The sequence below is a fragment of the Oryctolagus cuniculus genome, chromosome 9 (assembly GCF_964237555.1).
Source record: "Oryctolagus cuniculus chromosome 9, mOryCun1.1, whole genome shotgun sequence".
Classification (NCBI taxonomy): Eukaryota; Metazoa; Chordata; class Mammalia; order Lagomorpha; family Leporidae; genus Oryctolagus; species Oryctolagus cuniculus.
This window is the reverse complement of record NC_091440.1, coordinates 103,036,652-103,048,386: the sequence shown is the minus strand read 5'-3', so window position 1 is coordinate 103,048,386 and position 11,735 is coordinate 103,036,652. Positions and strand designations below refer to the sequence as shown.

Below are 11,735 nucleotides of genomic sequence, written 5' to 3'. Positions count from 1 at the left end.
TTGAGTCTTGGCTGTTCCACTTCCGATCTAGCTTCCTGCAAACGTGCCTGGGAAGGCAGCAGATGATGGCCCAAGCGCTTGGGCCAAGCCTGGCCCATCCCCACTTATTGCAGTCATTTGAAGAGTGAACTAGTGAATGGAATGTCTCTCTCTGTCTCTCCCTGTCTGTCCAACTCTGCCTTTCAAGTCATAAAGAAATAAATCTTAAAAGAAATAACGAACGAACAAACTGCCCAGGGAGTCCTTCAAGCTGAAATGAAAGGATACTTGGTAGTAACTTGAAGCCATGTGGAGAAAGAAAAGATCTTAACCATGGTAAGTACATGAGCAATACTTACAATAAAAGCTAATACTGTGTAATAATGATCCATAATTCCACTTTTTGTTTTCTACATGCTTGAAGGGAGTCTAAAAGGTAGTGGCAGTAGAGCGTCAATTTGTAACTCCATTCTTCGTTTTCACATGGCAGTGATGCATTAGAAGACGTATTTGTTTCTGAGCACACAATAAGTACAGAAGTGGTTTCGTGGCATCAGCAACTGCAAGGGGAGGGGGGTGAGCTGTAAAGGAGCAGAGTTTTGTCTGTAATTGAAGTTTAGCTGGGTTAATTCAAATTAGAGGGGCCGGCACTGTGGTACAGTGGAGTAATCCTCTGCCTGCGGCGCCAGTATCCCATATGGGCACTGGTTCTGGTCCCGGCTGCTCCTCTTCCGATCCAGCTCTCCACTATGGCTTAGGAAACCAGTGAAAGATGGCCCAGGTCCTTGACCCTTGCACCCGCGTGGGAGACCCGGAGGAAGCTTCTGGTTCCAGGCTTCGGATCAGCTCAACTCTGGCCATTGTGGCCATCTGAGGAGTGAACCGGCGGATGGAAGACCTCTCTCTCTATATGTCAAATAAAAAAAATTTAAAAAGTAAGAGGTGGGCATTTGCTTTGAATTATAATTTGCATGCAATAAAACACAGATTTTTTTTAAAAGTTATTTATTTGAAAGGCAGAGTGATAGGGAGAGAGGGAGAGAAAAATCTTTCATTTGCTGGTTCACTCTTTTTTTTTTTTTTCTTTGACAGGCAGAGTGGACAGTGAGAGAGAGAGACATAGAGAAAGGTCTTCCTTTGCCGTTGGTTCACCCTCCAATGGACGGAGCTGCACCAATCCGAAGCCAGGAGCCAGGAGCTTCTTCCAGGTCTCCCATCCAGGTGCAGGGGCCCAAGCACTTGGGCCATCTTATACTGCTTTCCCGGACCATAGCAGAGAGCTGGATTGGAAGAGGAGCAGCTGGGAATAGAACTGCCATCCATATGGGATGCCCACACCGAGGGCAAAGGATTAACCTACTGAGCCACAGCACCAGCTTAGAGACAAATAAAAAGGCAAACACAATGTAACAAAACTTACAGGAGTTAGGCAAAAATAGCACGGAGTGGAAAATTGTACAGCTATAAACACATGAAAAACCAAAAAAGGGGGTGGCATTGTGGCCAACAAGCAGGTTAAGCTGCTACTTGGGACACCCACATCCCATAACAGAGTGTCAGTTCAAGCCCAGCTACTCTGCTTCTGACCCAATTTCCTGCTGACATATCCTGAAAGGGAGCAGATAATGGCCCAAGTGCTTGGGTCAGAGTGCAGGTGTTCTGGCACAGAGGGTTGAGCCACTGCCTGCAATGCCCGCATCCTCTATGAGTGCTGGTTGTAATCCCAGCTGCTCCACTTCTGATCCAGTTCCCTACTAACGTGCCTGGGAAAGCAGTGGAAGATAGCCTATGTACTTGGACCCCTGCCACCCACCAGGGAGACCTGAATGGAGTTCCAGGCTCCCGGCTTTGACCTGGCCCAGCCCTGGTCGTTATGGCCATTTGGGAAGTGAACCAGCAGATGCGCGCTCTCTCTCTTTCTCCCTCTCTCTCTGCAACTCTGCCTTTCAAATAGATAAATCATTAAAAAAAAAAAAAAAAAGTTCCTGGGCCCCTGCCACCCATGTTGGAGACTCTGATGGAATTCCTGGCTCCTGGCTTTGGCCTGGCCCAGCCCCAGCTATTGCAGGCATTTGGGGGAGCAAACAAGCAAATGGAAGTTCTCTCTGTTCTCTGTCTTTCTGCCTTTCAAATAAAAATGAAAATAAATAATAAATAAATAAATAGTCTTCATAACATTGCATTTGTCAGTGATTTATTGGCACTGGCAACAAAAAAATAAATAGATGAATTGGACTTAACAAATATTTTGGGCCATCTGCTATTTTCCCAGGCCATTAGCAGGGAACTGGGTTGGAAGTGGGGCAGCCAGGACATGAACTGGCACCCATATGGGATATAGGCATTGCAGATGGTGGATTTACCCACTATGCCATGGTGCCAGGCCCCATTCACAATTTTTAATATTTATTTTATTTGAAAGGCAGAGTTACAGAGAGAGATGGGAGAGAGGGAGGAGAGAGAGAGAGAGAGAGAGAGAAAGAGAGAGAGAAATCTTTCATCTGTTGGTTCACCGCCTAAATAGTCATAAGAGCCAGGGCTGGGCCAGACAAAAGCCAGGAGCCAGAAGCTACTTCTAGGTCTCCCACATACACTCAGGGGCCCAAGCACTTGGGCCATCTGCTGCTTTCCCAGGCCATTAGCAGGGAGCTGGATCAGAAGAACTGCTAAGACTCAAACTGGCACCCATATGGGATACTGGCTTAACCCACTACCCCACAGCATCAGCCCAATTCACAAATATTTTTAAATTTTGTGCATCAAAAGATGACATAAAGAGAGTGAAAGGACAATCCATGGAATGGGAGAAAACACTTGCAAATCACATATTGGTAAGAGATTCATATCCTACATATGCCTAGAGATTCATATCCATATGCCTACAGAACTCCTAAATTCAGCAACAAAAAACCTGATTCAAAAATGAGCAAAATGTTGAACAGACATTCTTCCAAAGAAGACACACAAAGGGCAAGCGTTGGGGCACAGACTTCGGGGTATCCCGCATCCCACACGGGAGCACTGGCGGGAGTCCTGGCTACTTTGTGCATCCTGCTGATGTCCCCGGGAGACAGACCAAGAAGTTGGTGCCCTGCCACCCACGTGGGAGACCCGGATGGAGTGCTGTCTCCTGGTTTTGGCCGTTGCTGCCTTGAGGCTTACCAGTGGAGATATTTGCCATTCCCTGGGAATGGGGCAGGACTGCTAGTGACAGGAAAGTCCTCAGCCCCCAAAGCTAAGGCTCCCAGTGGTGGGGATTCCGGCCTTTCTAGTCGCACGTACTCATGGCTCCCCACTTGAGCGGACCCCCTGGAGGAGGAGCTGTTGAGGGGGCCGGGGGAGGGCAGGAGGGTGGAAAAAATGAAGAGAAAGGAAACTGAAGAGTGTATGGAGTGAGGGCAGATCTAACAGGTGCGACCACGGGGTGTGACAACTGTAGGAGCAGCGTGCAGATAACCACAAAGCCCCTAAATGAAACCCGCTCTGGAGAAATAAGCCGCCCTGATGTCAGTCGCTGGGGAAGCAGAGGGCCCACATGGCCCCAGCACTGTCTCCGTGACCCCCACCTCAGTCTTAATGGGAGAGCTATGGAAATGAGAGAGTCCCCACACAGGAAGCCACCTTCAATCCCACCTGCCAGAGGCCAGGAGGCTCTCCAGGACCCCAGGGACTGGCCCACGTGGAGGAGGGGAGAAGGGGAGGACAAGAAAGGTACCAGGGTGAGGAGGGAGGGTGCAGGAGCAGAGAAGGAAGGCCTGATGGCCAGCAGGCAGCCGGAAGACTCAAGGAGAGAACATGTGATGTCCTGGAACAGAGCGTGACGGACCAGAGACAGACGCGGGTCCACCATGTCCTTTGTTGCTTGTTTTTTGTTTGTTTGTTTGTTTGTTTTAGATTTACTTATATATTTGAAAGTTGGAGTTAGAGAGAGGGAGATACAAGAGACAAAGAGGGAGATCTCCCCTTTGCTGGTTCACTCACCAAATGGCCACAACAGCCAGGGCTGGGCCAGGCAGAAGCCAGGAGCCAGGAGTTTCTTCCAGGTCTCCCACATGGGTGGCAGATACTCAAGCAGTTGGGTCATCTTCTGCTGCTTTCCCAGGCACTTTAGCAGGAAGCTGGATCAGAAGTGGAGCAGCCAGGACATGAACCAGTGCCCATATGTGATGCTGGTATCGTAGGCAGTGGCTTTACCCAATTTGCCACAGCACCAGCCCCTCACCATGTCCCTTGTTTGTGATTCTAAACAATTTGAAGGCTCACTCTTTTAGTCATAAAATTGGACTTCGTCTGATACAGGGCTACTGCTACTCATTTTTTATCCCGCTCATGTAAATATGCAGTAGTTTGACTACAGAAACATGTCCCCTAGCCCTGTAGGGATGTTTTGTGCTGTAGTTTCTTTACAAATTCGAAAAATTCTAAATTCCAAAATGTATGTGACCCCCCAAGAGTTTCTGATTAAAGTCCGTGAACCTGACAGGGGGCATCTGCTCATGTCGCACACTGGAAAACCTGGGTTCCATCCCCGGGTCTCGCTCCCGACTCCAGTTTCCGGATAATGCAGACCCTGGGAGGCAGTGGTCATGGCAGTGGCGATGGGGAGATCTGGACTGAGTACCTGGTTCCAGCCTCAGCCCAGCTCTAACCCTTGCAGGCACTGGGGGAGTGAACCAGTGGATGAAAGCTCTCCCTGTGTCTGTGTCTCTCTCCTTCTCTCTCAGATAAGCAACTTTGAAATTATTTTTCAAAAGTGTGTGGCCCTGTCCTCAACCCTGGTGCCCCTTCCTTCTTTCCATTGTTTTTCTCTGTGCAGTAGAAGGGGAGAGGGAGGACAGGCAGATCGGTTTGTGATCTGTGAACAAGTGGGTGACAGCTAAGGCATGAGTAACAGAGGTGGGAGACTGTGTACATCTGACATCCTCTTTGGGTAAAAGCAGCAGGCGTGGATGGGTCAAATGCTTCCCCAGTCTCGGAGACAGAAACAAGCAAGCAGAGACCAAGGCGCTGTGGGAGAGCAGCACTCCCCTGCATGCGGAAAAGGGGAAGGGGGTGGAGGTTGCTGCTACAAGAAAAAAAAAACAGCCACAGCAGAGCTTCAACTGCCGCCAAAGGTGGGGGCAACTGGGAGAGGAGTTACAGCCGCTGCCCAGGAGGTGCAAAGGGGCCCCCCGCTCCGGAGAGGCGGGCGGTCAGCACCCTGCGCACAAGGAGCCCCCTGGGCAGGAGCCATGACATGGCCACCTCCCTGCTGGCTGTGCATCCTGGGGGCCCTGGCGGGCCTCTCGGCTACCTCAGCCACCAAGAGCTGTCCAAGGAGGCACTACTGGGCTCAGGGCGAACGGTGCTGCCGGATGTGTGACCCAGGTGAGAGGGGGCCAAGGCAGGGGCCGGAGCGCTAGGAGTGAGGACCAGGTGGAAAGTAGAGAGAGGGGCTCCGGGCAGCCAAGCCAAGCAAGGAGCGGGAGCCCAGGCACTGCCTTGGAGAGGGTGGAGGTGCTGCCTATGCTGGGCCTTGACCTTGGACCCCCGGCTCTCAGGGACATTCTTGGTGAAGGACTGTGATGAGCACGGAGAGGCTGCCCAGTGTGAACCGTGTGTCCCCGGGGTCTCCTTCTCTCCGGACCACCACAGCCGGCACCACTGTGAGAGCTGTCGGCACTGCAACTCTGGTGAGACGGGCGAGGGTGTGTGTGTGTGTGTGTGTGTGTGTGTGTGGTGGGCGGACACAGGGGGAGCATGTGTGTGAGCAGGCCTGGGGGAACTGAGTGTGGATGGGGAGTTGGAGCTTCAGCCCACTTCAAGGCTCGCAGGAAGTGAGCGAGGTTAAGACAAGGGGCACGCTGGGCAGGCCCTGTATCAGTGTGGGAAGATAGCCAGCATTTCAGGGAGAGAGGGAAGAAAAATCTAAGGCACTGGTGAGAATGGGACTATGGACAGGGTCAAGACAGTCATGAGGGGCAGCGGCTCTCAAAGCCCAGATTTCAGACACGCAGCCCCAACCAATGACCTGGCTGTGTCCCCAGAGTGCACAGGTGTAGGCTGCATGTTTGGAACTTGGAATAGCTCTTCTTAAGGAAATAACACAATGAACCAGTAGATAACAACCTTTTTTTTTTTTTTTCAACAAAAAACAATTGGAGAAAATGAGTATTAGGTGGACTGTGTTTTTCTGATTTTTTTTTTAAGATTTATTTATTTAAAAGGCAAAGTGTCATAGAAACACAGAAAGGCAGAGACAGAGAGAAAGATTTTCCATCTGCCTGTTCACTCCCCCAAATGGTCCCAACAGCCAGGTCTGGGCCAGGCTGAAGCCAGGAATCAAGAATTCCACGAGGTTGGCCAGCGCCGCGGCTCACTAGGCTAATCCTCCACCTTGCGGCGCCGGCACACCGGGTTCTAGTCCCGGTAGGGGCGCCGGATTCTGTCCCGGTTGCCCTTCTTCCAGGCCAGCTCTCTGCTATGGCCTGGGAGTGCAGTGGAGGATGGCCCAAGTGCTTGGGCCCTGCACCCCATGGGAGACCAGGAGAAGCACCTGGCTCCTGCCATCGGATCAGCGCGGTGCGCCAGTCGCGGCAGCCATTGGAGGGTGAACCAATGGCAAAGGAAGACCTTTCTCTCTGTCTCTCTCTCTCACTGTCCACTCTGCCTGTCAAAAAGAAAAAAAAAAAAAGAATTCCATGAGGGTCTCCCCCATGGGTGGCAGGGGCCCAAGCACATGGGCCATTCTCTTCCACTGCCTTCCCAGGTGCATTAGCAGGAAGCAGGTGGGGAAGCAGAGCAGGCACCCCATCCAATATGGGACGCAGGCATCACAAGCGGTGGCGTAACCTCCTGCATCACAAGGCTGGCTCCTGATTTATTTTTTAATTCCATCTTTTTTTAAAATCAAGAAGTATAATATTTGCAGCTGTGCTTAGGAATGCATTGTTATTTCTCCAACTTAGCTGGAATTTCAGAGACCATGTGAACCCTAGAATCGCAGGCTTTGGAGTAGGCCCTGGGCACAAATGGCCTCCTGCACGGCCCTCCCCAGGCTACTTAACTGTCACAACAAAACTATTCTGGCCTATGCAATGGGCTCAGTCTCTCTAGGGCCTTTAATGCTGCAGTCTTGGGGGGCAGGGGAATAACCCACCATTACAAATCCATCAAACAGTAACATCTTCAATGCACAAAAATTACCCCTCAATCTACTCCAAATTCGATGCTTTTCTCTTAGCGGCAGCCTCAGCGGGGTTGGAATTTTTGAGTCACAGCCTCCCCCACCCACTCTGCAGGCCCCCACAGAAGGCCTCTTCCCAGTCCTGGGCAAGTCCTCACTCCCCTCACCAAGGGCTAGACCAGCTCAACCCAAAGTACAGGCAGCCTCTGGCTGCAGAAGGACACCCCCCCCCCCCCCCCCGGCCCCGGGGATGCAGCCCGAGGAGTGATCAGGGGGCTGCGTGAGTGTGGCCCTCTCTGGACCTCAGTATTTGCATCTGTAAGGCGAGGAAGTAACTGAAATTTGCCTGGAATTTTGTGCACGGGTTTATATGGTAGATAGAACCTTCAGGTCTCTGAATACTAACCACTTGACAATAATGGAACTTTACCCGTTTGTAGTTTGTAACCCTAGGCCCTGCTTTATTTTTTTTTTAAAGATTTTTATTTATTTTCATTTGAAAGGAAGAGACACAGAGACAGAAACAAAGATCTCCCATCTGCTTATTCACCCCCCCACAAATGCCCATAACAGCCAGGGCTGGGCCATGCTGAAGACAAGAGAGCCTACAACTCAGTCTGAGTCTCCTACATGGGTGGCAGAGACCCAAGTTCCTGAGCCATCATCTGCTGCCTCCAGGGTGTGCACTAGGAATTGGAAGCAGGGCTAGAACACGACCCCAGGCACTCTGACATGGGATGCAGATGTCCCAAGGGTATCCGAGCCAGTGTGCCAAACAGCTGCCCCTCCTGGCCCCTTCTTTGACTTCTCTTTCCCCTTTAGTAGATACCCTTATATTCACCCTGCCCCTACAAGCACCATTCCCTTCTCCCGTCACTGTCCCAGGCTTCTCTCACTCTTCCCTTGTGGATCCTTGTCCAGGCTGGCTCACAATTCCTGCTAAGCCACAGGGAAACCAAATTCTAGTAAGCAACTCAGATCTGGAATGCAGAAACTAGAGGACCAGGGGCGTAACTAGGAGAAGAATGAGTTTGCCTGCTCTCCCCATTCTGACCAAAGGCACAAGCAAAAGGAAACTGCTAGAGCTGCATTCTGGGCCCCTTTCACAGGTCAGGGCCCCAAGGACATGCTGCTCTAACACTCCACCAGGCCTCCATCTGGTGCTGCCACCTCCTCTCCACCCAGTGGCCAGCCCAGCCCAGCCCAGCTCGGGGCACCTAAAGCCCCCTCTCCTAGTGTAATTAACTAGCAGCCACAGCACCTGGCCCTACACTTAGGTTAAACATAGTTTAAAGGCACAGAGTGACTATAATCATGCAACTCTCTAGTAAAGTTTTGGTGTTGTTTTTAAGATTTATTTAGTTGACAGAGTTAGAGGGAAGAAAAGGGAGAGAGAGAGAGCAAGAGAGAGAGATCTTTCATCTGCTGGTTCATTCTCCAGATGGCAACAGTGGCCTGGGATGGGCCAGGCCAAAGCCAGGAGCTTTGTCTGGGTCTTCCATGTGGGTGGCAGGGGCTCAAACACTTGGGCCATCTTTCACTGCTTTCCCAGGCTACAAGCAGGGAGCTGGATTGGAAGTGGAGCAGCCAGGATATGAACCAGTGCACATGGGGGATGCTGGCATCACAGGTGGCTTTACCCACTACACCACAATGCCAGCCCCTCTATAAAGTTATAAACATCAGAGGTCACTGCAGCACTATTCCTAATTGCTAGAAACTGGAAACCACCCAAATTAGTAGTAGAGTGGATGAATACATTGTGGTATGTTCCTGTAATAGAACACTAGTCAGCAATCAGAATGGATCATCTGCAATTACAGACGGTCAACAGCACGGATGGGATTCACAAAGGGTTGAGTCGAAGAAGCCAGATGGACAGGAGAACATACTGCACGATTCCATCTACGTAATGCAAAAACAGGCAGAAGGCATTTGAGGTGCTAGGAGGTCAGCAGGGTGGCTGCTCTTGGGGGCTGGTGCACCGCTGGCCATTTTCTCTCTTGATCTGATACTGGCTATACCTGTGAGTCCAATTTATACCAATCCTTTTTTATTTATTTATTTATTTATTTATTTGAAAGGCAGAACTACAGAGACAGAGGCAAAGACAGAGAGAGAATCTTCTATCTGCTGGTTCACTCCCCAAATGGCTGCAATGGCCATGGCTGGGCCAGGCTGAAGCCAGGAGCTAGGAGCTCCCTTCAGGTCTCCCATATAGGTGCAGGGGCCCAAGCATCCAAGCCATCTCGCACTGCTTTCCCAGGCCACCAGCAGGGAGCTGGATAGGAAGTGGAGCAGCAAGGATCCAGTGCCCATCTGGGATGCTAGCAGCATGGCTGGTGGTTTACCCCACTATGCCACAACGCTGGCCCCACAATTTATACCAATTCTTTTAAAGATTTATTTATTTTATTTATTTGAAAAGCAGTATTACACAGAAAGACAAGGAGAGACAGAGAGTGAGGGAGATCTACCATTCACTGGCTCACTCCCTTAATGGTTGCAACGATCAGAGCTGTGCTGATCTGAAGCCAGGAGCAAGGAGCTTCCTCTGGGTCTCCCATGTGGGTGACATGGGCCCAAGCACTTGGGTCATCTTCCATTGCCTTCCCAGGCACATTAACAGGGAGCTGGATAGGAAGTAGAGCAGCTGGGACTCAAACCGGTGTCCACATGGGATGCTGGCACGGCAGGTAGCAGCTTAACCCACTATGCCACAACGCCAGCACCTGTACTAATTCTTAAGCTTTACACTTATGAACTGTGTACCTCTTAAATGTATATTATACTTCAATCAAGTTATTAAATGATCAGCGAGTACCAGAGAAAATTATATAAACTCTTCCTACTTTGCATAGTTTATTTCTGAACCCAAGAAATTTCGGAAAATTCCAGCTTTCTTCTTTAATAACAATAATGGCAAAGGCATGAGGTGACAGTGAGGGAGAGGCAGGCCTTTGTGTGTGTGTGGGGGGGGGTGTTGCTAGAGGTGGGCTGGGGGCGGGGGGGGGGGCAAGTGAACAGACCTCACTGGTCTCAGAAGGCCCAAGTGTCCTGTGTCCCTTTGTCCCTCCTCTTCCCCAGGTCTTCTCATCCGTAACTGCACCATCACCAGCAATGCCAAGTGCACCTGCCCCAGTGGCTGGCACTGCAGGGACGAAGAGTGTACCGAGTGTGACCCTCCTCCACGCCCCTTGGTGACCGCTCCTCCTTCTCAGGACCCAGGCCCACACCCACAGCCCACCCACTTACCTTATGTCAAAAGTAAGTTCTAGGCAACTCTCTGTCTGGTCATCAGAGGTAGGGATGATACTTCCCATCACAGCACCCTCCTGTGACTAAGCTCCCTGGCTAGCCTGCTTCTGCCTTCCCATCTCATCCAGCACCCTGGCCTCCAAGCCAGCGTCCCCTCCAGAGTGCCCTGCGCTGCTCCTCATTCTGCCTCTGCTTTCCCAGAGTGGCCAGCGGCCAGGACACACAGGCCTGCGCAGACCCCGGCTGACTTGAGACAGCTGCCTGCCCCAGTTCTCCCTACCCACTGGCCACGTGAGTGTCTCCGCCACCCCCAGTCCCACAGCCAGGAAGCTCCTGGAAGCAAGGAGTGGGGAAAGCAGTCTAGAGATTAGGAAGTCCAAGGGAGGCATGAGGGAGAGGAGAGGGAGGCAGGGCAGACAGGAGCGCTGGGCTCTCCCTCTAAGGCCTTGCATGGCCCTGCCTGTCACAGCCCAGAAGACCCTGTGCAGCTCCGACTGCATCCGCATCACTGTGATCTTCTCCGGAATGTTTCTTGTTTTCACCTTGGGTGGAGCCCTGTTCCTCCATCAACAAAGAAAATATGGATCAAGTAAGAGTCCTGTCCCCCAGCCCAGCCCAGCTGCCCTGGAAGCTCCCTGGCTCCAAGGATGGTTCCTCCTCCCTCTGCTCTGGTGGCTGGCACTCCCCACCCCCACACCCGGCAGCCATCCCATCCCCTAAGCTCACCCTCCTTCCCTGGTCCCCTTCTCCCTTCACTCCCTGCTGCCCAAGCCTCCTCTGATTCTCTTTCTGCAGACAAAGGAGAAAGCGCTGCGGTGCCCGCAGAGCCTGGTCCTTACAGCTGCCCCAGGGAGGAGGAAGGCAGCGCCATCCCCATCCAAGAGGCTTACCGGAAGCCCGAACCTACTTCCTACCCCTGAGCCTGCGCTGGGGCCGGGGTGGGGGGACGAGACGGGGGCGGTGGGGTCATCGCTGCAAGAAAGCCCCCACCTCCATCCACCCCACCGGTCAACCAGAGCGCGCAAGACCTGGCAGCCCCAGTGTTGGGACCACCCTGTCATCAGGACCCTTTCCCGTGTCCAGGCTTGACCTTTTTGAGACCGGCAGTGACAAGGACAGGAGCCCTGGGTGCGCCCTGGCCCAGCCTGCTTTGCCCCTGCGCTGCAAAACCCAGTCCTAGCCTGGAAAGCTGCATGTGCTGTATCGCTGACGTGCAAAATAAAGTGAGGGACTGCCGCACTCTGCGCTCCAGCTTTCTCTCTGGAATTCCAGTCCCAGCTAGCAGCCACTCCCGGGGCCTGAGGGAGGAGCCTTCTCCGTGCTGAAGATCTGG

At 52.0% G+C, this 11,735-nt stretch overlaps 1 protein-coding gene across 1 annotated transcript; it reads left to right on the top strand.

Annotated features, from left to right (window-relative positions):
* The first annotated feature begins 4,905 nt into the window (after window positions 1-4,905).
* On the top strand, window positions 4,906-11,641 carry CD27 (CD27 molecule). The gene is made up of 6 exons (XM_008259724.4): window positions 4,906-5,346; window positions 5,520-5,651; window positions 10,232-10,411; window positions 10,604-10,693; window positions 10,872-10,991; window positions 11,198-11,641. Exons 1-6 carry the CDS (start codon window positions 4,929-4,931, stop codon window positions 11,320-11,322), a joined length of 1,065 nt encoding a protein of 354 aa, XP_008257946.3. The 5' UTR covers window positions 4,906-4,928; the 3' UTR covers window positions 11,323-11,641.
* Window positions 11,642-11,735: the final 94 nt, after the last annotated feature.

Bases quoted from the DNA above. Each gene is read 5' to 3' on its own strand.
- CD27 (XM_008259724.4), top strand. From the start codon at position 4,929: ATGGGTCAAATGCTTCCCCAGTCTCGGAGACAGAAACAAGCAAGCAGA. The intron at 5,652-10,231 runs GTGAGACGGGCG...CCTCTTCCCCAG, and splicing joins CTGTCGGCACTGCAACTCTG to GTCTTCTCATCCGTAACTGC. The intron at 10,694-10,871 runs GTGAGTGTCTCC...TGCCTGTCACAG, and splicing joins TCTCCCTACCCACTGGCCAC to CCCAGAAGACCCTGTGCAGC.